Source organism: Gavia stellata, chromosome 2 (genome assembly GCF_030936135.1).
Source record: "Gavia stellata isolate bGavSte3 chromosome 2, bGavSte3.hap2, whole genome shotgun sequence".
NCBI lineage: Eukaryota > Metazoa > Chordata > Aves > Gaviiformes > Gaviidae > Gavia > Gavia stellata.
In genome coordinates this window covers 48,861,669-48,888,147 of record NC_082595.1, presented here as the reverse complement: position 1 = coordinate 48,888,147, position 26,479 = coordinate 48,861,669, and the positions used below count along the sequence as shown (strand labels likewise).

General features: G+C 38.9%; 1 protein-coding gene across 1 annotated transcript in view; it reads right to left on the bottom strand.

Moving 5' to 3' along the window:
- MAP7 (microtubule associated protein 7) overlaps positions 1–26,479 on the bottom strand; it is a 104,478-nt gene that overhangs the window by 9,191 nt on the left and 68,808 nt on the right. Inside the window, 13 exon segments of the mRNA XM_059831417.1 lie at positions 575–632; positions 724–774; positions 1,063–1,164; positions 2,660–2,855; positions 4,761–4,944; positions 8,505–8,785; positions 9,204–9,319; positions 11,983–12,131; positions 15,524–15,637; positions 21,108–21,218; positions 23,651–23,737; positions 24,606–24,717; positions 25,558–25,721. Of these exon segments, the coding sequence (XP_059687400.1) occupies positions 575–632; positions 724–774; positions 1,063–1,164; positions 2,660–2,855; positions 4,761–4,944; positions 8,505–8,785; positions 9,204–9,319; positions 11,983–12,131; positions 15,524–15,637; positions 21,108–21,218; positions 23,651–23,737; positions 24,606–24,717; positions 25,558–25,721 (1,725 nt within the window).

Here is a 26,479-nt window from a genome sequence, read left to right as displayed (position 1 = left end):
AAAATGACCAGGGAAAAAAAAAGACAGAAGGGAAGATGGGAAGTGTAGGTGTGACAGAGAAACTCTAAGTTTTTGTAGGAGCTGAATTTTGAAAGAAATAGAAATTAAGACCAAGTGAATAATGCAGCAGGTGTGGAAGAGAGAAACCACAGAGAGCTGTTTGGATAATGAACAGTTTGTTTTGAAGACTGAGATGAAATAACGCTGTAAAAATGGAATAAGCTTGCAACAACCACGTCTGTAATACTATGCAAAAGAAACTATAGAATCAGCTTCTTTTGTGATCAGAAAAGAATTTGTTTCTTTTCATTTTATAAACAAACTTGGTAAGCAACTCCCTCTCGTCAAACACCAACGTAACAAAGTTGCTGAAACAGCTGACACATTTAGTAATGGCTAACTACCTATACAGAAAGGCTAAATAAATAATGTTTGCTAAGACCCTCAGTTATACTGCTCTCGTGGTTTTCTTTACTGCAATTAGCATGCCAAGTTTCAGAACTGTATCTCAAATCATTGTGCTTAGTAGGCATTTATTCACTTGTTGCGCTCAGGGCACAGTTCAACACAATACCTGCTTCTCCAGTAATATTTGCCTTTGATATATGTCCATTTTGCTGGTCATTTGGTTTCTACAAAGGAAGCACAGTTCTGTGAATTAAAAACAGCACTAAAGAAATTAAACATGCCCAATACTTACACGTGTTAAGTAGCAGCACTGACCTTATCTACAGCTTCTACACGCCTGGTTCTCTTCATGATCTCCTCAAGCCTCTACAATGAAATGTAAAGGGATAAAAATAATGTTTGCTGGCATTAATTTAAAAATCTCTCCCAAACCACAACTGCTTGTCATTTATCAGTTGCATCTGTTTATTGCAAAAAGATGAATTATTTATTACTGTTGGCAATATTCCCTTCACTTTCACATCAGGCTATGCAGATGAGGACTGTAGCTTTTCTGAGGGTACATTTATATCGTGGATAACTTTCTACAGCTGACGTGGAAGCAAACTGCCAAGGCAAAATTAATTAACAGTTTCTCTGCATGTATTGAGTTACCTTCTTCCTTTCCAAGCGCTCTTGCTCTTCTCTTTGGAAATGCTTTTCACGTTCTAATCGAATCCGCTCTGCCTCTTCCCGTAGGCGAGCTTCCTCTTCTTTCTGAGTTGATGGTAAAAGAAGTGACGAATAATTTACTATTTAAGGACAGATTTACACTGATATCTGCTTAACTATGCATATCTATAACACCCTGAAAAGACACTTTTGGGGTTTACAAGTCACCAACAATCTTTTCAGACTGATATGCATATTTCTTGATTAATTTCCATGTTTTGCATAGCATTAAGAGATGCATAACTAAACAATGGGCATCATATTTGTTTCTGTGCCTTTTCTAGGGCATGTGCATGAAAGCACACCAGATGACAAATGAGGAATACATTTCCTAACCTTCAGCATGAAAACAGCAGCCAGGAAAGTATTCAAGAGATTCATGTTTTGAGTGGTGGATGTTTTTGAGACTCAGAACAAAAGCAGTAGAGTGTTTTGTTTGGCTAAATGAGATCAAGGACAAACAGCCACAGGTACATTTGCACAAGCTTTCCATTCCTGCTCTTTTGATTAAACGTAAAACTTGTCTGGAATATACTGTAGAGAGGCCTTGCTCCCTGACAGTGTTGTATGATGGAACTACTACAACAGTTCATTTGTTAAGGCCGTAACATCAAAAAAAACTTGGCCATGCATTATCTGCGAGTGCTAAACTGGGGATGTACCTCAGTTTAGCATTTCAAAGAAAGCAGCATACACCTTCTGAAAAAGAAAACTGCAGTTTCTGAGCTATGTTTACTAACACAATCCTTTAAACATTTATTTTCAGAAGCATACATTTAATTATATACCAGAAGACAAAACTAATGTCTACGAGGCAGATGGAAGCACTGAATTTTGGGGGCGAGAAAGCACAAGCACAAGGTAAGAGCATGTGCAAGAAGAGAAGAATCCTATCCAAAATGCTTACCACAGCCCCTCCTGAAGGTAGTAAACCAACATTATGCCCATCAAAAATGAGAGCACTTGAAAAATTGTATTTTGATTTATTTGCTCTTATGTCTTTTCAGTAGCTGCTCTGATTTCATGAGGACTGCACAGGGTAAAGGTTCTCCTTGGCTTGATTAAAGTGATCAAAACCTACCCCTTCCCACTAGCCCCACACAAAAGCAATATTGGGCATAGTATTAGAACTCAGCAGTGCTAGGTCTCCAACACTCTGAATAGTTAGTTATCTTGGCATCTAGACTTTCTATAACTGTGGGGACAAAGAGTTCTCTGGCATAACACCATTCATTAAAATCCCCCAATACAACTCTTACTGGTTTTTTCATCACAAAATCAGGAATAGGAAAGGATTTGTTCTAAATAAATTCTAGAGAGGAAAAAAACAAAACAAAAGTCAATTCCTTCTTTGTCAAGAAGAAACATCTTTACTCTTTGAACTCATTCTATGGAATGAACTCTGCCTCAACCCTATTCACTTTATATATAGCAGTTAAATTTTAGGTATCCTTCTAATCTAGGTGCTGCAGAAGAGGTGTTGCTTCATCCACTTCGCTGCCAACCAGGCTGGCACAGAAATTCCAGGAGGGGAGCATACTTGTTTCTGAATGCGTTCCATCTCTTCTTTCTCCTTCTGTTCTCTCTCTTCTGCCTGTCTGCGCAGCCGTTCTTCCTTTTCCCGCTGCTCCTCTGCATCCTTTTGGGTTTTTTTCGCCTCCTGTCTGCGAGCTTCTTCCTCTTCTCGGCGAGCTCTTTCTTCAGCTATCCTCTGTGACAACTCCTCCTTCTTTTGCCTGCAATCATGAAACAAGCATAAGAAAAAGTAAGTAAAAAAAAGGAAAAAAAAAACCCAAACCACCAGATTCTTGACCCAAGACCCCAGCACTGCAGAACAGCTGGATAAAGGTTGCACTGCTCTCTCATTCATAAGAGCATCAAAACACCTGAATTGGGTCAAGCCAAGTTGTCTGTTCTGCTTCCAGCAAGGGCCAAAGGTAAAGCCCTATGGAACATAAAAACTTTGCAAGGCAATACCTATACTTCTCCAGCATATGCATAACTTCCACTGATCTATGACTCAGGTACTTTCTGAGTCAGAAACAGTATCATTGACTTTAATGCATCTTGCAAAACACTTCTTCCTGTAATTTCATTTGATCATATTTTGAAATAGTATACATTTTCGGCACCCACCTTATCTTGTGGCAATGACTCCTGAATTTAAAAAAAAGTATCTAATTCTGCTGATTTTTGAATGTTACCTCCTAACCTCACGTAATGCCACCTCATCCTTGTATTATGGGATTGAATAAGTTTTCCTCTTCACCTTTGATGTTACCCAAATTATTTAGAACTTTGTAGCTTATCATATCCCCACTCAGAAGTAGAGGGCAGATGGTCTTCCCAGCTGAAGAATCCTCATCTGTTTAACAGATTTTCATATGGGAACTGTTCTATACTTGTGATCTTCCTTGATGGCTGTCTGCACTTATTTTACTAGTTTTACTAAATTTACTATCTCAAAAAATGTAAAACTCAACATTCAACAAGTGGATTCACCTTAGAAAGTTCAGAATGACATCTTCATTTTATTCTCCTTTTCCAGTAACTCCTAACAGTTAATTAATTTTGTTGACATACACTCAATTCCAAACAAGATCTCTTTCCTCCGAAATAATTAGCCCAGAGACCACCACCACCACAGGAGTTAAGTTAGGATTATTTCTTATACACATTCCTTTATGCTTAGCAGTATGGCAATTCAGCTTCCATCTTGTATCTCAGCAATATAAGATATGTCTGAAACTCTTCACAACTGCTTTATCTTAGTGAAGACCAGCATTATCTGACTGGTTACAAGTCCTTTCAAGTTCATTTATGAAGGCACTGAACAGAGACTGAAAACTCCTCTCACTGTAAAATCTGATTATTCTTTACCTTTTGTTTTCGATCTTTCAGTCTTAGTATTTATTCACCATATTACTCTTATGCCACAGCAGCTTATTTTCTTTAAAACCCTTTTTGAGAGGGACCGTGTTGCGAGCCTTTTGGAAAGCCAGGCTATTTTAACTGGCTCTGCCTCGTTCTTGTGTTCGACAATGTCAAAGAACTCCCACAAATTCCAAAGGCATGGCATCCCTTTAAAAAGGCACTCAACTTCTGTTATAGCCACAGTCATAAGTATCCAGACAGGCTACTCATTTTCTAGTAAAAAAAATGAGATGCAACATCAATTACCCTCCAAAACTGTTGGGGGTCTTGATTTTAAATGAGAAAACAAAGAGCTTTAAGTCACAGCTGTTGGACACCTAAACACCACCCATGGTAGAGATCTTACAATTCAAAGTAAGAGACATTGTCCCAATCACAAAGTTGAAAACAGCTGTACAGGGTTCCCTAGCTAGAATAAACAAGTATAGCTTTATTTATCTCTGAGGAAACAATGAATCACTACAGCAAGGATCTGCTCTCTCCTCCTGTACTATTTTAAAGCACTATTTGGGATAAGTTTTAACCTTAGAGATCTGCTTAGGTAATACTGCACCTACGAAAAACCCCAACATGAAAATTCATTTTCGGGGAGGAACTCGTGCCTCCTGCACTTCAGTACTGTGCTTCATATATCACTATATAACAACAGAATATACACAAGCAGCTGCTAAAAACGTATCTTCTCCACTGCAGAGGTCTAGAATCACCTTTCAAGCTCTTCTCTCTCCCTCCTTTCTTGCTCCTCCCGTTCCCGCTGCTCACGGGCAAGGCGCCTCTTCTCAGTCAGCAGCCTTGTTGCTTCTTCAGGGTCAGTTGTACCTGCAGAGGTCTTTGTGGGGGCTGGGGGTGGAGAAAGAGGTGGCGGAGCAGGAGGTAGGGATGGGCTGGCTGCTGAAACAGATGGGAAGGAAAACTAGTTTGTACCGACACAGTAGCCAAGATGACACTCTTGAAAGGAACAGAAAATAGTTTCAAATACTCTGTAAAATATTTTCAAGCTTACACGGTTTTATAAATGATTCAGAGAAAGAAGAAGTTTCTAGATGCTAGGGATTCATACTCCTTAATAGAAGTTTGTTTTTACAGGATATGTGAAAGCAGGTGCAGTTGAAAGATCTTTTCTGTCCAAAGAATAAATGCTGATGGGTGCTCAACAGGAGTTATGCTGACTCAGCAAGTACCTACCATCACATTTCTTAAGTTTGCCCAATTCTATTTGGAGAGCAGAAATGAAACATTGCACTATTACATTTTACTCTGTATGATAGTCTACATCTGAAGAGAAGAGCCAGACTTTTTGGTGATAGGCCAATCACTTTTGGTGACTTGGTGATCTCAAACATCAACTGTCTGAAGTGATCTGCAATAAGGGTAGGACACAAAACCATCACCAATTTTGCAGTTTACTCCAACCTGAGGCAACTCATGGGACCAGAACACAGCTCCTTAACAAGCTTTGCCACTATTGGTGAACTACAGCTTGTGTTCAAATCTTAATAGCGCCTTTGCTTGCCCAGCATTCTCTAGCACAGATACAGAGCAGCTCAACTGCACGTCTCTAGAGGCCAGGGACCATTACCAACAAACAGCTAGGAAGGAAGCATTCCCAGGGTAATCGCATCTGGTAATGCAGACAAACATGGACAGGGAAGACTTTGAAGCTGTCAACGGAATCAGATTCTGATCTTGGTAAGATTACATGTAAAGTAAGTAATCAGGAACAGCCAGGAGATTATTTTAAATCTGCATTTCTAACCACCCTTTGGAACGTTACAGCATTTTCCTCACCTCCCTAACAACTTTCAAGAGGGGTTTCCTCCCTGATTCCCCCTTCCTACATCTTGTCATGTATACAAACACAAATTCAGCTGCCTTCTCTATGCTGAATGCTCACATCTGCTGACCTCTCTGCTCTCTTCTTCTATCAAGTAAAACCCACACAGGTCTTTCTATAACTGCTTCAGGGCTTTCACCTTGAATTCAAATGATACATGTACACCAGTAATTTAAAAAGTGCCAGGGCCTGTTCTCCAGCCCTGAGGTGAGCTGGTACAATTTAGCCTCTGCCAGAGCACTAGTCTCTCATGTTACCAAAACAGGTATTCAGTCTACCCCTAGGAAAGAGTCCAGGCCTGGGCTAACCTCCAAGATGTAGCTGGGAACTCAGAAAATTCTGGGATGGTCAAACATAAAAAGGTGAGTAACCTGATCACCCTAACGCTTGGGAGACCTTTACAGCTATACTCTTAGTAGCCTAGGGGACAGAAGGTAAGAAAACGTGGGGCTGCAATTACAACCTGGATCAGAAACATACCAGAGAGCTTTTGTAATAATCAAACCATATAAGTGACAGAGTTCCTCCACCTCGGCCCTTGTTAATTTACTAACACGGACCAAGGCAGTGCTGTCACTCCTGAAGGGAGCACGGATTTGTGCTGCTTGGGGCTCACTTCTTGTCTCAGGTGCTGAAGCTGGCAGCATAACAAGTAACCTGTTTAATGCACACCTGCCCTGCTGTCAGAAAAGATGACAAGAGCTTGCACACGCACACCCAAAATACCTTTAAAACTTTATTGCTGTTAGTAAAGCCACATGAGATCTACCTGCAAAAGCTTGAATAGCTCCATCAGTCATCATTACGTGCTGACGTCCTGGCTCCTGTGACTACACAACTAGCAGGTAGCTGAGCCAGACAGGTTAAAGGCCAGTTCAGTTAATTGGCAGAAATCAGCTATGTTCACCTGCAACACAGACCTAGGAGACATCAGTAACGTCCTTCTAGCTCCAAATACTGCACTTGCCCCTCTCTAGATTCTTGCATTCAACCAGTGGCTAAGTTTTGGCAGTTTGGGCCTCCATCTGCAGTACAAAGCCTGTCCTCTAACCTCACGTGTTAAATGCCTGAGGTCTCAATCTTTGGTCCCAACCATCACTTCCCTCTAGCTTTGGCAAAAGACATCCAATTTGATGTGCTGCTCACCACTTTGACTACAGTATCCTTCTCTTCTGCCCCTCTTCACTACTTGTTTCTTTGCTGTGAATACAAACTACTTCACTTTTGACTATCTTTATCACACATAACCTGTTTCCATACTAAGTGACCTTGTCACAAACCCAAATATTGACTGACTCTGCAAAGAAGTTGAGTCTCTCTTCCTCCTGAGCTAAACTGTCAAACAAGCATGATGATGTTTCTCTGTCTGCACCTTGTACTGGGGAACTACAGCTTGTAAACATTTGCAAAGTTATCTCAGTGGTATCCCTGAAATCCTTTTAAAAGGAAGCATTCTTCTTAAAAGGAAGCAAGCAAAAGGTTATCAGAAGAGCAGTGAAAGCCCATGCTAACATGGCAACTTTCTCATATCTTCTTTACATGCCCGTGGACAGATGCATCCATTTATTATTGTAAATCTCTAGCTTTTCGTGGGGTTGCACCTTGTGTGGTAGGACCTGTGTATCAGACTGGAACTACTATAACAGAACTTATTAACAAAAGAAATCAATCACATCAGGTCTTCTCACAGAACAACCCACAACTACATACCCTGCAGTTAAATGTGAGATTATTAAAACTTAAAAGTGTTTTCTGAAGGACAATCACAAGGGAACCTATGAATTTTAAATTCAGAATCCTAAGGAACCCATCCTGGGAATCCCAGTGGTCACAATGGCCATTCTATGCCATCTGCGAGACAGACAGTTTATGCCATTTTTACAATAGACTAAAGTGTCTGCTAGAAAAAACCTACAATTTTCATTTTCAGATTTACCTTTTGCCCTTCCTACACTTTATGATCATTGTTTTATTTTGTGTGTACATCCTTTTCTGCCTTGCTGCTTTTCAGGGTTTGTGCGGTTTGGTGTGGGGTCTTTTTGTTTGTTGAATATATGTTTTTTTAAATAACTAATTTTCCCTGAAAAATTCTGCCTATTCCTCTTTACTTTTCTCCTTTGTTCTCCTCTGCATTCTACTTTATCCTGCTAATCTCTCCCATTATGTGGTACTTTTGCAATATCATAGGTAAGCTGGTAGTCTTATCAGCACAACTGTACTGAGTGTCCAGCAGAGCTGGACATTCTCACTGTTCACACTACCTTATGTGATGGCTTCCCATACCATTAGTCTTCAGATCATTATTACTTTAATTCAATGGTTTGAAAAGAAGCTGTGTCATGATTTAAGCAACAAAATCACAGTCCAAAAGGGCAGAGAAGAGGGCTGTGAAGCCACGCTGTGCAAGGCAGGTTTGCATGTTGTTTTCACTGTTAACAAGCAGGAGGACTTCAACCTGTTGATACTTTTCTCAATGAACATAAATCTGCAGGAACATTCTGAAGAATTTATATTAGGACTTGATAGAGAACTGCTGAAAGCTACATCATTTCTGAGAAAGGGAGGGAAGAACGTAAGTCTTGGACATTCCTTAACCTAAAGGAGGATCTCTCCTTACCTTGAGCGAGCTCTGCCCGGACAGTGAGCTCTTCCTGACTTGCAGATTCTCCAGTACCTGCTGAAGTTCCTTTACTCTCTTCCATCCTCTCCTCATTGGCCTTTTCAGCATCCTTTTCTTGTCTTTTCTTCTCACTCTCTGGTTTGACCTCTTTTTTGACTGGCCGGATGTTGCCAGGAGAAGGAGGACGTGCTTGAGCAGAGGAAATTTTGGAGGAACCAGGTGGGGAAGTTACCTGCTTGGGTGTGCCAGGCAAAAAAGGCAAAGACTTTGACGCATGCCTGTGCAACCACAAAGAGTGACAATCACTATCAGACATGCTCTGCTGGAAACCACCTACATATCACCTCTACAACTACAATAGCTAAAAATAAATGAACTTCTCTATTTCTCTGCTATCAAGCAGGACTGCTGGAGCAACCAATTAGCTTTCATGCAAAATGCAACTCTCTCTGCAACTGTCTAGATGTGTGAGCACTGAGCCCACCCAAGAGGGAAGAAACCTGGTAATTTCCTCCTTCTTCCCCTTCCTTAAAGCAGCAGTCATATTTTTCTAAAAGCAAGAATGTTTTTCCTTTGTTGCAGAGGGAAAACACCTACATCACCAAATAAGCTTGCACTGTTTCACATTCAATTAATAGAACAATCAATCACAGCTGCCTATAGCTCAACCTCCAGCTAAGCATGTACTTGGCTTACCAAACTGGAGAGGGAGCTGGTGATCTAGCTTTGGGGTTAGAAGAAAAATGACCTCCTTTAAAGCTGGCTGAGAAGCTGGATGACAAATGGTCTCTCTCCTTTTCTTTTTTGTCAGTCTATAGTTCAGCCAAAAAAAAAAAAAAGACAAAGTCAAGCGAGGGTTCACATGCCTAACGAAAGCAAAGCAAGCTCAGTGAAGGATGAGGGGTTGGGGGGGCTGAGAAAAAGCAGTGCTGAGTCAGTATTTTCTACAGCCTGTTTAACAATAACAAGTTCATTAATATAGCTCTTGTAAATCTGCCACCATCTTTGTCAGTAAATATGCATTTGACAACAAGAATCCTCCTTCATCGTACTCTCTACTGTCTTAAGATGTAATGGGCTAATTTGCAGAGGCTTATTTTTACATGGGGAAAAAGTTACCTTTTAAGGTTTGATCTTTGCTGATCACCACACAGTACGTTCCACTACTCCCCAATAAACCTTGGATTTCATTTGAAGTGAGAGCTAAACACTCCCCCCCCTCCACACACACACTCCCCTAGGCTCACACTTAGTCACAGTCCCTATGTAGCACAAGCTTTTTGCTTTCATGCTTATATGTGAACACCACAGATGCCCTCAAAGCCCTCAAATGTGGTACAACAGTTACCCTATTCTTTTCTTCTTGGATCATTTCACAGCGCATACTTTTTTTGCCATTGATTCTTATACATGAAAGTGATTTCCCCTTATTTCTCATGTCAGGATTTTATTTTTTAAAATATTTCTGTTATAGCTCTAGCTTGTATTACTAGAACTATTGGTTTAAAGGAATACATCAGAATTTAGGCATCTATATACTTCCTCCATTTAACTCTAGATGGAAAACTTCAGGTTTTCAGAATAATTAGCTCAGACTCTGTGAATCTGAAGAATGGGAATACTGGAGAGTACACTGCCATTCAGCTGATGTGATGCAGAAGGGGTGCTACTCACCAGCTTGGCTGGGGCTTACACACAACCCCTGCAGCATGTGTACCATGCTGCTTTAGAATCTCACTAGCAGAGACCTCTGCAATGCTCATCCTAACTGAAAACCAGGTTAACAACTGGAAAAGAAAAACTGAAAACAACTTCATGAGCACATAAACCCTTGGTTTATCTTCACAAATCCAAAAGGGGCTTTTTGGGTCATTATGGTTAAAATTAGTTATTTTAAATTGCCAAAAACGCAACCTAATATTAGCAATAGGGCAATGACTTCAGGATCGAGACCATCAAGAGTAATTAGCCAGCTCTTGGGCAGTATAATTTACCAGGTATCTACTGATTAATATGATAATCACCTGAGTTATCAAAGAATAAATGCATTACAATGAAGAAGAATTTTGGCTTGCTAGCAATAACTCTCTATACTGGATCTACTTCATTAGTATTGAAAACAGAGCATCAGAAAATTTTTCTTAGTATCAGAAAAGTAAAAAACTGAATTCCTCCAAAAGTTTACAGAAGAATAGAAGATTCTCCACACCATACAGGCTACTGAAAACAGTTCTTTTTGTATTAACAACATTTTTACATTGTCTCTTCCACCAAAATAATCAACCTTTCTTCTTTTTCATTGAAAAGAAAATGAAACAACAAAAAAAAACAAAAGCAAAACCCAAAATACTCACAATGAGAAAAATCCAAGAGGTGCTAAACTGATAGCCCTGGAGGTTGCAATGCATTATGTGCATACTAAGAGATTTCTCTACAGATACATCCCAGTGCTGTGCCTTAACTTAAACTTCAATATACTACCATCTGCCTGAACGATTAGGTACCGGCTATGATTCATGCAACTTTCATTAACACTGCTTTCAACAAGGATGTCAATAGCAGCACTGCCTCTTGATACTTTGCCCATCAGGCCAAATGAAAATGCAAGCACCCCTTATACAATCATTTGCAGAGATGACTTCACTCTTCTCACACTCTAAACAAACTCTGGCTGTAGAGTACAAGGAAAAATACAACTGCTCAGGTTCAGCAAATGATATCTGAACTGGAGCTGACTGCATCGCGTTGGCTTGGAGCACAGTCAACATTAATTCAGCCTGCCTGTATCACACTGTTCTGATTTCCCCTGAAAGCTCAGATCAGTCACAGTACTGCTACCAAATCATTCAGAATGAGCAGGTGATCTGTGGGAAGCCTTGCTTACAAACCATGCTCTTAAACCAACCTCTTCCTTCTCAACAAGGAAAAGTTTACTAGCCTGGTCTCCTAAGAAAGTAAAGCTGAAGTGACAGTGCTCTGTGTGCTTATGTATATGGACATGTGCGAGTGCATGCCTTCCCCCCTCTGGGGGGGGGCTCAGCTGAATTTACTAGAGGCCTCAGAAGATATGAAGTTCTACAGGCTTTATGAAAACAGGTTGCTGGGAAAAACAGATTCCCCACTGAGAGAAAAGCTGCAACACCAGCTTGGACCTTAGAAGGCAGCAAAGAATCCACTTGAGAAGAGGGCACACACTGGCTGCCTCTATGCCTCATGAGAGGCTAAGGCAGTCATTCTGCAAACATGAGTGTTTTTCTACGCAGATTCTTTGGTGTACTATCAGGCCATGTCACCACATAATAATACTTCAGTTAAAATCCAGCCAACTATGAAACAAATTGGAGGGGGTGGGGACAGCGCAGAGAGGAGGATCAGACTTAGTCAAGTATCCTTGCAACTATTCCTGTCCTAACAAGCAATGCAATCAGGTGTTCATGGCATGAGACACTAGCTTACGTACAACTGTCATGCTTACCCCTGCAAGATGCGTCGTTCTCCTACGTCCCACAGTATCAGTAGAGGCATAAAGTTTTGCTCGGTCTCCTGGATTCCTACAGTTCATGGTCTTGTAGGACAGAGGACTGATGGGGCTGCAAGATGCTGAACGGGGACAAATGGGGATAACTACGGTGTTGGTTGGTTTTTTAATTTATTAATTTTAATTATAGAGCAGCATTGGAGAATTGATAGAGGAAAGCCATCAGGAACAGAAACAACAGAGAAAGACAGAAAAGAAAGAAGGTATTAATACATAGAGGAATGACTAATTCTCAAGTCAGAACCATCATTTGATACACTAGCTTGGCCACACATAGTAATGACACAATTTCAATAGACACTCATGTACTTTTCCAGTTGTAAAATAACAATTTATTTTAAATAAATTAAGTATGCCACATAACTGGGTAGTAGAAAGTAACAATGTTTTTCTGTAAAGTTTTTGTACAACTGGTGGTTCTGAAAAAGCAGTGGACACAATGACTGGTCTGACTGACTAGCTTAGTATATGCACTGACATGAGTTTCAACTGCATTCGGAACAGAAAACAATCAAACTAAAATCAGAATGCCTATTAATTGGTTCTGGAAGCAGAAGAAAATAAAAGGAGGCATACACACAAAGATCAAAAAATTAACAACACAAAACAGTTTCCTCTAGGAAATCAATGAAATTGCTGTCTACAATTTTTAGCAAGTGATGTGTTTTTATAAATCCTTCTTTTAGGAATATCTGAAGCCCAGCCACGTAAGAACTTCTAATATTTCTTGATAATGCTAGAATAACAGCTGACTCAAATACATTCTCAACAGCAAACTATTTTACACATTACAAAAAGCAGGCTAAAAATCAACAACTCAACTTGGAAATTAATATTTGAGTGAATAACTAGGATGGCAGTCTTCCTTGGTTTGCACAAGGACAAAAGACTATTACCAAAAGATCTCCTGCCAATAGCAGGTTATGAGGTATACGGTGTTCTGACTGCATATTCAAAGACAATTCTGACACTACAAAAACGTATCACAGGGAACTTTTTGCAGCGAAGTATTCTTGGACTTCCTCCTGATTAAACTGAAGGAGAAGACCAGGAAAAAATGTTATTACTGCAGAGGTTTATTTGTCTTCTCCTGTTTGTCTTTCCTGGTCATTTAATATAGTCTTAGCATAATTATTATTCAGCATGTTACTTGAAGGAAAAGTAGAGCTCCTATATGGTATCTGCCCTATCTGTTTTTATTCTTTAAAGGAAAAGAGAATTACACGCTCAGTTTCCTTGGTAAAAAACCCCACAATATTTCTTGCCTGTAGATCCCTCTCTGAGCACACCTGAAAGAATGCAGTTCTACATACAGTTAATTCTCCCAGTCTTATAACAGTACAGCTGCTGTTACAGGAAGAGCTCATAGACTTAACAGTACTAACACTGCAAATTCTCCTGCACTGAGGGATTAACATTATGAATAAAGAGAGTCTCATGTAAGTGTCACAGCAAGGACACTCATGCTTGCCTTATCTTTTACAGACATTTATGTTTAATGAGGTATTATAAGATGACTGACTTAAAAATATTGAGAAACAAGAAAACAGGGAGTTTTGTTTGGGTTTTTTTTTTTTTTTGTTGAGTGTATCTAAAGCAGGTAGGAGGAAGTGGCACAACAAATGTTTTAAACAGCTTATAATTTATGTTGTTCCCACCCTCTGTGAATCAATTCTCTTGCTGCATGCTGATTATCTGAAGTTACCACCAAGGATGACATCATTGGTATTAAAAGACAAGCAGTTCATTGTCATTTGCGATGTTGCCAAACAATGCTTTTGGAAGCACTTCCAGTGAATCCTGTACCAACAGGCTTACTTCTATTCAAAGCAGCTTTTGGAGAGTTATTTAAAAACACATTTTGGTTTTGGAGGGTTATTTAAAAAAGATCCAGACGTACTCTTATGTTAGATGTCCCTCATAGCTCGCTTAAAAATTTAAGGACATGAATCCATATTTAACTTGATTTTGATTTTTTGCATTGTAATTTATCTTCACAGCCAAAGGGCAGGGTAATTTTCTAGGGAATAATGACAGGCTGGGATGAGCTGAATGCTCAGAGCACAGCTGTGAGCCATTACCACCACCTGATCATTAATCTCCAGGAAGTGCCCCACATGACGGGACTGCAGTTACTGCTCCTAGAGAATAATACCTGGAAAACAATGAGCAGACAGATTATTCTTCTGGATGGTACAGTTCCAGTTAGCATAGGGAAGGCATTTCAGGGGAATTACCTCAGACTGATGACTGACAAATCAGTCATTCCTGCCATTTGCAATCTTTCTCAATATTCCACTCAGTTTAGAGCTTATTGCACAGCATAAACAATAGCAGTCACAAAAAAACCCCTTCATGCTTCCTCCAGTAAAGTAACCACTTACAAAACTAAGTTACTGCTTTCTCAACTATTCCCTAATAAAGAGGTGAATTCCCAATATCCTGTGTGGTAGATGACAGTAAGTATTCATTTTACAAGCTGTTGTTTGCGAAGAGTGAAAAGGAATTTTGCGCTTGTTAACTCCACTGTTTGCAGCATATCATCCACATTTTTGCTCCTACAGTGCTACCCTTGTGGAAATGTACTGCAGCCTAATTAGTTATAAGAGTTCTTAAATGAAAGCTTCTTTAAAAGTAATCTTAATAGATCTCTATTCCTTCTTACCTTCTACATCATTTAATTAGAATAAAAATCCTGTCCATATCAGACAGGAAAGACCTGCCTACACTTAAACATTCAGCATATGCAGCAATGTATTGTAATGGTAAAGTCCTCAGTGCATGAACATAAAACATCCTACGATAAAAGAAGAGGCAGCTGTCATGTGCTTAAAACACATGATAAGCAAGTATGGCTTGGTTGTCTTCGGAACACAGTTTTGCCTGGGCTTTAATTTACCACCTAGCAATATTTTCACACTTCTGGATGTTAATTTTCCCTTCAGTAGTACATCAGAGAGCTGTTCTGGGGTTGAGCGGAGAACTTTACAATTATTGTAACCTCACTAAACCTGCACATTTAACTTCATGTGCTATTAAATCCACTGCAACCAGGGCCTATCCTTCTGCAAGTCTAACGTGCTCCATGCGGGAAGTACCCTGGCACAGAGTGAAACTATTTGTTGCAGAAAGCAGCTCACAGCTTTAGCAATGGGTGTGCTGAATCAGCTCTTTACAGCATTGTGGGCGTTTCCTGAAACAGCCACAGACAGCATGACATTATTGCCCTGTGTGTGTTGTATTCATTTATTGCATTGATGACGAGGCAAAAGAAACTAAGAAAGAGGTGGTGGGAGAAAGAGGCATAGCGAACAAGTGTACAAACAAGCTTTCATGCTGTCATGCAATGTAATCATGGACATTCAAGCTCATTCTGGGATGCTACCATACATCATAACTAGATCAATAACTTTACAACATCTCACAGAGAATCTGGAAAAGTGGCTGAGACATGAAGCCTCTGTTCTTATAGGTTTACCTGCATCTCCAGACAATGCAGCTGTGCTTTTACTTCGGGCCAGGAATGAGTGAGTGGGCGTCAGAAGCCTGCTAACGATGCTGCTCTCCCATGGACTGAGCTGTAGACGGCGAGCTGAACGTGCACCATACAAGCAAGATGTTAGATCAAACACTTTACAAATAACTACATGTTGCAGAAGTATTAGTATTATCTCCTCAATGCTACATACCATGACAGTCTTGACACTGTCCTTCAGAGATTAAAAGCATACAATCATTCAGTGTTTTGCACTTTATTCTTATTCCATTTTAGAGGAATTCCTATAGGAACACATTCAGTTTGTGTTACTGCCTGTGGCATTATGGCAAATTGTTATCAAATTAATACTGATACTTTGCACATATGCCACATCCCCTATTAGGAATGATAAGATAGCTTCTGTACTAGGAGAGCAATCTTCACATCTAAATTTAGACTTTGATAGAGAGGTTTGAGTCCAAACTCTTTCTACACATAAGGTATATAGACTTCCAGTTACAAAAAACCCCAATTACTAAAACACCTTCCAGTGTCTGCCAGCCTAGCTAAGGAAAAAAAAAAAAAAATCAAGGAAGGTTGCTTACTACTAATACAGAGAATTGTGTCAAAGAAAGAGGTTTTGTTAAAGCATTGCAAAAGGTATCAATGCGCCTCAGCTGCAGATACCAAGCTCAACAGCTACAGTTGTCTCAGTAACATGTGAAGCCACAGAATACAGTAAGTACATTTGATCATTAATTCTTTGTCAATAAATCCCGCTAATGATAATTTTCAATTTAGAACAGTAACAAGAGTCAACTTTTTGCACTGTTAGTCTGTTTTGAAAACACACTACACATTGACCTGGCTGCAATCACTCCCTTGCCTTGCTTTTCCCCACGATATTGCCTAATGCAAACTTAGCTTGTCAATATATTCCTTTTGCCTTGTAAAATTTCTTTACTTTTTTTTAAAAGTACTATTTAAACATTGATCATGGTGAAGTAGTAACCAAAAGAGCCCTATTAGTTATTTTTTATATTGAACTAGATGTTTCTTTGATACTCTGATGCAACAAATTTTATTGTAACTAGCATCCCAAAACAAAACATTCAACTAGTTCCCATTGTAGTTCTTTATAATAAGCTTACACCATAGCAATAATCTTGATGTTGCAAGTGAAATCAGGTCGTCTTACATCTCAGCATTCATCGGCCTTAGTTTGGTGTTTACAGCAGCAAAACTGCAGCTTGAATTTATGAGGCTCAGTCTCTACAACATTAATTGAAGTTACTGGCTGTAATAAACTTGAGATTAATTTGCATTTGAAAAGGTAGAGATCCATCACTTTTAATAGCCATAAACTCTGAATCTGTCTTTAATCTACTCCATGCTGAGCCCTGTGAAAAGAGGGGCCAATCTCAATCTCATCCTATGAAAATATAATTGCCTAATCCGCCCTCAGTGCTGTTTTTTACTTCTCAAATTGCTCCCCTAAATTCTGCTAACTCAATAAGGTGCATTACTGTAGATATATAGGAGACTCAAACGCAGCAGGCTCTCTAGATAAGTGTCTTTACACAATGTACTACTGCCAGAGCTCTTTGATTAATGGTTCCATTTTGCATTGGTACAGATTATACAGAGACACAAAATACCCTACAGAGACCATTACAGCACACACATTATCATTAAGCCTGTAATTTAACAATGAAGAAAAATCACAGAACTACCATTAAACTGGATGCGATAATGGTAAAATCTTTGCTTCCTTTCTTCTCCAGGCACCCCGCTCAGTATGATCACTGTTTAAAGCTACTATTGGAAGACAACGGATTCTTTTTTGTGGTCTCGGGCTTTGCTAGGTGAGGCTCACAGGCATGAGTATGGATGAGTCTGGAGAAACTCTTCTACCGTGGTTTAACACAAAGATCATATGACTTCAGAAAGCAATCCCTGAAATTTTAGGCCAATAAATCAGTACTATGTATGTTATCAATTTCTTGGAGTTCATCTGTACAGCTGCAAACAGCTGGTAAGTAAATGTCACAATGTAATATGGCCCTGTGGGCCAGTCACTGACCTTACACATTAGGCCCCAGAGATGAGGTAGTCTCAAGAGGACACAGCTAAGAGACTTAGAACACTAATGATGACTTAGAACACTAAATTGCCATGTCTCACCTATCCCATGTCATTTGCCCTAAAGGTGATTGTGGTTTAATTCTCTTTGCCCCTAACACAGGGGAGCTTATATCCACATCACCTACTGGAAGCATTCATGTGCCCACAGCATCCAACTAACAGCACTGAGGCAGTGTTTGGGAGCGAGCTAGCTGGTACGCACCGACAGCAAGCTACGAGAGACCAGCAAAAACTCTTCTTCATATAAGCAACAGGCCTGATTCAGAGGTGTCAAAATAGTTTCAGACAGGAGCTTAGAGTGAAGTCTCCCTAAATCTCTAAAATGGGTTTAGATCAGAGTTCATTTTAACACACCTTGGCTTTATGGGTCAAGGTCATCACATGCTGAATTTTCCAAACGCACAGCTCCCTGAAAGCACTGTATTTGACACTTTCAATACATATTCTAACAGCCATTAGCATCACCATTAACCTAGAACAGCCAAATAAACTTTTGCCCACTGAGTTCCAAGTACAAGAGTACTAACACCTAAACGCGTTGAACAATTTAACTGTTGTGTCCAATTCACACTGAAGCAAACTGAATACAAAAGAGCATCACAAAATAAGATCGCCTTTAAAACAATGAGGTCAGGGTTTGTTTTTTTTTCCTTGCTCTTTTTGTTTTTAACACCTTAGGGTGACATTTTCAAGATTTAGTCCTTCAAACCATTTAACAGACAAGGGGAAATGATATTTTTTGTTCTCATACTGTGTTAGGCTATCACTCTTAAGGCTGTTTGCTCCTTGTTTCCACACAGGAAGCACATTCATGATAGGGTTGCTGGTGCAAGTACCCATACCCCCAGCTACAAGTAGGTTAGTTCAAACAGATCAAAGATGATCTTCCCAGCCTAACTTGTAACTGAAAAACACAAAGTCCCAGGGAGCTGGCAACAGTGAATTGATTACAATCATCAGTATTTGTCTTCAGGCTATATAAACTGAACACTGGAAAGTTGTCTTAGCAGCAGCAGATTAAACTGCAAGTAAGCAAATAGCAGCATCTGATTAGTTCTAGGAACAGATGGGAAGCAGGGATTTAACAGGTCTCCTTATGAGCACCACAAAGGAGACTCTCACTAACAGTGGTGTTTGCTCATACAGAGCCACAAACAGCTGAGGAGTAGATGGGGAAAAACTACTCTATGCTTAGATTCTCTTTCAACAGGAAACAATACTGGAGCCCCTGAACTTCTTCTATAAAGGTGGCAGACAAAGGTGATGCAATGATCGAGACCATCACCTGTTCAAAAGAAAAACCACTGCAGAGAGGAGGAGGAACACAACTATGATCCATGTTTTGCTTTTCAAAAGTAAGAAAGTGTGTAACTCATACCTCATCTAAAGTATTATCCACTTGCCCAGCTTTCCTTAAAGACCACAATTACCAAAATTTATTGGTCAACAGCAGCTTTCTCCACTTGAATACATGTGTTCATGTTTTGTTACAGTTTCAACTACTCAGACCTGTACCACTTACATAGAAGTGTAACGAGAAGCCTGTTCTAGCTGCCTGATTATAAAATTGTGATAAAGAGCTATACAGCAATACTATACATGAAAAGGAATTAACCAGTCTTTTAGGCAATTAGTTAATAAAAATTTCTGTCTTTTGCTGGGGGGGGGGGTGGAAATCCTGTCCTTCAAATGGTAAAAAGGTGCTGCTCAACAGATGACATGTTCTTGATGACAGCTATAAGCCACTTAGGGTAAGCTTATCATTCTTATCTCCAGCTCGCTGTTTTGCAGGTAAGAGTATGCATGACAAAGTGTGACTGGGTGCCCTCTGGAAGGTGAAATGTGGAGCAGACAGTTAAAGCCTTCCTTTAAGCATTTGCCTTAAGATGTTGAGGCTATTGGAAAGACAAGAGGGACTTCTCCAGATACATACTCAACTAGATTTAGGTATACAACTTTGCACAAGAAAGAAAGCCTTTATAGTGTTTGAATTTACTTTCTGTCTTGGAGCATGTGAAAGACGTAAGAGACTTCAGAAGAGTTCTGTGCTGTTTTAATGAAAAAGCCAAGCAAAGAATGCCTCAACATTTCAAGTTTTTGACATATGGTCATCACTTCCATATTCCCTCCCTTTCCCCACCACTAGACTGCCTACTATTCAGTCTAACTTCTCCTGAATTTGAAATGGGTGGCAGAAACTATCACACAATGAGTTACAGCCCATAAGAGACTATACTTCATATTTAGTATCACTGCTGTTTTCCCCCTCTGCCCGCTCTCCCCAATCCTTCCTCAAAGAAGCATCCCCTGGCAAAGAACAGGAACATCTGGAAAAAAAATATATATATATACACCTGAAAAGCTAATAAAATTAAAACTGACTGGATTTCAACACTTAGAGCAAAAAATTATTGGAGTTTTGGAATAAATTATTTCTGATTATAATACTGTATTTTTCATAAGTTACCAGACTCTACAGCTAGGTTAGTCCACTAGGTTAACGTGGCTCATCAAATCAACAAGATACACACATACAAGCATGCACATAAAACATGGCACTTAGTTAGGACACACAAAAAATGACGTCTACCAACCAGTTTTCCAACACAACCAAAGTTCCATTCTAAAAATTGTTTTTGAAAACACGCATTTATCTGGACTGAAATGGGACAGAACACATTCTCAGTAGAGGACAAAAAAATCCCTCCAAGTAATTTTCTGTAAAGCACTCTCTTTGCACAAGTTATACAAGAGACATTCTTTTATAAAACTCCTTTAAGCTCAATGCTTCAATCTGATAAATCCTCAGAACAGAGGCAGCAATTAAACTATGTTAATTTTTAAAAGCTTGATTGTTTATCATTTGTGCAGAATTGTAAACATCAAAAATATACATTGAAATAAAGCAATATTTGAAAAGTAACTGGACACAAAAAGTCAATAAACAGACCATATGAAAAATGCCCATATCTCTTCAATAAAAATAATCAGAAATGGTAATAAAATAACTACTTGAAAGCTTCATGCAACATGTTCTTAAATATTCAAGAAATACTACCAAAGAAGAAAGGAAAACAAAATAATGACAAAATGACCTAATGCAAATAAAAGGTCACACATGACTGCATGCACTATGGAGCGATGTATTCTTTCAATAGTTGTACCTCATTTACTAAAAACCTGACAGAAGCACTGCTTTTATCATTTGCTAAAGTAAGATTGTTTAGGTAAGTTTTCTTGTTTTAAAAAAACAAGAAATATGTATTTCTTCTCACAGGAAAAAATGTTCAACCATTTACTTTTCACTTTTGAAGTCTTTTCATTCCCACTTAGATGAAGTACAGAAAATGACTTCAGAAGCTTGTTTTATGTGCAAAGTAATACATCAATATAGAACATTCTTTCTTGCTCTTTTTTTTTTTTCTCTTTGAAACTGTACCTCTGTCTGGAGAATTTAGTAATGTTGCAGATGAGGAGGAGAGCCGCTTGTTAATGACTGGATCAACATGTTTCGAAAGGTTCATTGTTGAAACAGACCGCCTGTCTGGATCTAAAACAAATGGAGATAATGCTAATTGACAGCCCACATGCAGTAGTGCAAGTTCCTAGCTCACTAGTGGGAGGAGAAAAACATGACTAAGTCACTCCTGCTCTACCACAAGAACTTTCAAAATAGAATGGACTTCTCAGCAGATGTTGTACAGGTGACTCAAAGACTGGGCACAAAACCATTTAAAGTTTCAAATGACTAAAATAGTCTGTTCATTGATTATCATTCAATCAGGTTGCAATCCAAGGACTTAATGGAGGATCTGAAGTGGATACTAGTAGACAAGATGATACTTCGTTGTTCCTTTCAATATTCTAAGAAAAACCTTGCTCATAACTTACAATAGGAAAGCTTCAGGGAAGGACCAACATGCCTGTAAGTGTGAGGTTATTCATAAAAAACCCTTAGCACCTGAATAAAAGGTGACATTTGACAGGGCACTGTTACTAGGCAGAAGGTCAGTATCGTGACAATAGAATGCTGAAAAATTAAAGACTAGTGCACAAGGGAAGCAAGGGTAAGCACAACAGGAATTAAAAAAATCAGTTAAAAATCCTGTAGTTATGTATAAGTGCTGAACTTCCCACCAGAGTCATTTTTTTACCTGCTGTGAATGAAGTTGTCCTTAGTCAATCCAAAACAGCACGCAGCTTAGCAAATAAAGAACATGAGTCTCTGTGGAAGGCTAGAGACTACTAGTATTACATAACAAGCATGTGCATTACAAAAGGGTTTTATTTTGCTTTTAGGTTCTGTACATTTTAGAGCAGTATTACATCGTTTGCCTGCACAACTGCTGCAGAGTCAGCATCTGCACCCTACTGAGGTGTTACGGTTATCTCAAGAACATAGATCGCACACACTTTGTGCACATGCGTGTGTCACGTGAAGGTTGCTAGCAATGGCAGAAGAGGAGGAATGAGCTGAACAGGCCAGCCATATGCTTTCTGTTCTCAAAAAAAAAGGTTACATGCATCAACTACATGTCCTCCATTGTAAATTTCCATTTGGAAATCTGACATTTGAAAGATGCTGGGAGAGTCAATTCTGCTTTTGCTTACATTTTAGCACATACTGAACCTCAGGCACTACTCAGAGCAAAGCATTCAACCATGCTGAAATGCAACGAGGCTTGAGCATATGCCTAAATGCTCTGCTGATTCATATTCTGTGTGTGCAAAAATATGTCCACATACTATTTTAGAAGCAGGTAAAAACTCAGGACATTGACAACATTAAGGAGGATGTTGCTGAAATATTACCTGCAATTATTTATTTGTGACCTAGTGGATTAAAGTATACTCACGGCATACAAAAAATTTTCAAAGAAATACAGTGCATGAAAAAAAAACTTTACTCTCCCCAGATCTATGAACCATACAGGATTCACTATAACTGGCTGGGGCAAAGAAACATTCCCCCCTACCTCATGTGATTATTTGCTCACTTTGTCTAATGTTAGAATGACTCAGTGAGGGTATGAAAATCAGCAAACTAGGTACTAGAAGGGGGATAAAACTCAGAAACGGGTTTTAAAAGGAGAAGTCTAAATGTTACAGCTAAGAACAAGACCCCTGTAGGCTAGCAAGATTACCCCATATTGATCTATGGGGTATATTGAAGAGTGCTGTGTGCGAGTGAGTACTAGAGACAGGATACTCAGGCTTCGTGTGTCACAGATGTTTGTCAGAACAATATCTGTGGGAATGGGATGGAGATTTTATCTCATATCTAATCTATAGCTGAGAAAATGTATACTATATCAGTACAGCAAAAAAGTGTCTACATTTGGCATAAAGGAAGTACTCATAAAACAGCTTTCTGATGACAACAAATGAAAATGTGAAAAATCACCTCTTGTATTTCGCATGCCAACATTTCTCTTAACTCTATGAACATTATTTAAATGAATGAAATTCAGCATGAGGATTTGTGTGTAAGTGTTGACAATATAAATGTAGATCCTGTAAGTGTAAAATAGGCCAAATGCAATCCATTGCCTAGAAAATTGCTGGTTTCTGTGTTCTAAAAAAAGAATTAAAATATCCATGAGTAACACATCAGCCAATGCAGCTGGTTTATACGTCTGTGTTCACATGCAAAATAAATGTAAATCCTGCATATGTGTATTATACCAAAAGGGTTTTAGAAAAGACCAAAATATTCAAATTGGGTCTCCTTGAATTCCCGCAGACAGAATATTATGCTTTATTTCAGTGAATTGTGCCAAATCTTTAGAGTCAGCCAGTAGTAACTCTCCATAGTAAAAATAAATAATAATGACAAAATCTGGTACTAACAACAGTTCTAATCTATCAGCATGATGTTAAGCATGCATTGCAACTACATGAGGGTGGTTTAGTTACTGATGATCTCATTTCCTGAGAACTAGCTATGGGTAAAGAAATCAACAAACAACAGCAATTATGTACCAGGTTTTCTAGCACCACCCAGAGATCTGAAGTGGTGCTCCAGGCCTGCTAAATCGAGAAACGTGAATGATGATTCAAAAAAATAACCTAGGGACAGAATGCAAGACAATGATTTTTCACAATAAAGAAAATAAAAATTAAGTTATACAGAGTTAAGCAAAAAAGTAACCTTTTATGAAAAATAACTGTTTATTGAATTTATATATGACAAAGAAGAGCATTCTTTTCCTCCCTGATGAAAGGCTGGACACATTCAAATGTAGACATTAGAGCAGGAAGAGAAGAACTCTAAGTACCACTTTCTGGTGAAAGAAATAAAGGACAAGTTCTCTTTTTTGGGTTCAAGTCATATTTAACACGGCATATACACATTAATGATTGGCAGATTAAGGTAGAGAAGATAATATGGGAAAAAGCATACAGCTAAAATTCGCTTAAACTTAATTTGCCCATTTAAGTTTTTCTAGGGGAAAAAAGGGAATTCTATGCCCCAAAATACCTGTACAAGGTACCAATAGCTTATTACAAAGAACCATTTTTCTTCCTTGTGTCCATTTTCATCTCAGTATGTGGTCGTTTCCAGCAGACCTATTTTTTGAGCCATGATATTTAGCATTTGCCCACAATAGCTCATATCACAAGATTGACACAGCACAAGCACACCCACACGTTCACACACAAACAACAGCAAAGCAGAAGCGAGAAGCTGTAGCAAAATAGAGTTACAGAATCAGTCAACCCCTGAAACAAGTTTTAACTTTTGTTCAGAGTTCTGGTTATCTTTTTGCTACACAAGAATGTCAGAAATGTGCCATTGATAGCAATAACAACATCAAGAACAAAGAATTTAAACCAGCATACGCTGAACCATCCTTCCTTTTAACATAAGCAGAGTAAATTCCAGTTAACTGGCAGGGCAGGGAAACTGGCTACCAAACCAAGCCTCCCTCCTTACCTGTGTTATTAATGCGGTTATGTAGTGCTCCTCCCCAGGACCACCTGTTTTGCTTTTGTTTTGGCTTCTGGCTTCTTTCAATTGTGCGACGTACAACAGCTTCATGTCGTTCCTTAAGTACAACAGGATAATACATTTGGATACTATTGGGTTTTTAACTTAATCTTCTCATCAAACCCTGCTACCCTCCAACATAGACAAAACCTAGCAGGCATCTTGGAGTTGTGTTCAAACTTATGTGCTGCCTACTAAGACATACACTCAGATGAACCATCCTAACCCTAGAACAGGATTAAGCAGTAATTAAGCCATAAATAAGTTAAAATATTATCTGTAATTTTGAAAAGGTAAGATCTGTTTGAGACCTGCAGAACTGCAGAGAAAAAACAGTGGCCCTGTTATGGCAGCCACTACACAAATACACCCTAGGGCTACTTCCCACCTTGTATCTCCCACCTACTAAATACTAGAACAGTGGGAGATACAAGAAACAAAAAAACCCACAAGGATGAGCTGACTTATGTACAGTCACACTGCAAGCAGTTCCCAGCTTAACTGAGACAAATCAGCCAAGAGCATATTTCATTACACCCTCACTCTCTTAAAGGTTTTGTTAGGGCAACTAATATTTAGCTAACCTTACAGTGAATGGCTAAGAATTAACAGATAACCATACAAAACCAACCCAATTTTTATTTTTCTTCACGAGTTTGTGCCATGCCATACACTGTAACCCAGACATGCTCAGCTTAGCTGCATTTGATTCACAAAGGGCACTTCAAGAAGCAGTTATTTGTGCAAGTAAGGCTTAAAAGCCTCTTTTGCACACTCTCTCATACTGACCACGGCTTATGTTGCATTCTTTCCATCAACTCTTAAAGAAAAAGTTTGATAGTACCATATCTTACGGTAAAAACAAGTTGAAAAGTGTTTTTATGACATTTATTCTAACCTTATCTTCTTCTATTCTCTGCCTTCGCTTTTCCTCTACGGCAGCTCGCCTTCTCTCTTCCTTTAATCTCTGCTCTTCTAGCTTCCTTCTGCGTTCCTCTAGGTGTTTTTCATAATGTTGTCGGGCTCTTTCTTCTCTTTCTAACCAAATGGATTCTCTTGCAGCTGTGGGAAAAATCAGAAATAAAAGTATTAACACACTGTATGTGATAAAGACTTTAATACAATTTGAATAACCAAGCTAAATGCAAAAACTTTTGAACTAATTTTCTTAAGATATACATAATATCCTAATCTCTCCCCATGTATTAAAACATCGTGTATCCAGATCACACGTTCATTTCATTTAATCTCAATTTACTTACTGTGTATTGCCATTAGAAATAGTTAAATTATTTGAGCATATAGTTTCTATGTGGAAGAAAGAATTTTTTGATAGTTTAAAATACCTAGATACTTAAGTTGGATATATGTGAACACACTTCTATTGTACAAATCATGATAATTCTCTGTAATCTTTTACTGTAAAAAGATAGATAATAAAAAGAAAGATAAAACTATTACCACTATATATCTTTACTGATCAATACAGATCTCTTTCGACAGGAGCGGCTGGAATGACAATTATAGCACCTGGACTGTTAGCCACACTAACAGGCGACCAGAAGAAAACAAGTTACACACCAAAGTCGTCAGTCTAAAGGTGAATTTTAATCTGTCATATAACTCCACTGCTGCAGACCTCTGAACAACATGTTTCACAAGTGCTAATCAAGAAGCACTACACAAGGCAAATTTTGCTCCCCATCAGGGTCTGACTTTTCATGAAGGTACTATCTGGACCATGGGCTCAAGTTGTAGTCCACATTAAACCATTTACATATGATACTCTGGACATCTCCCCATTGCTGTCCTGAAAGCTT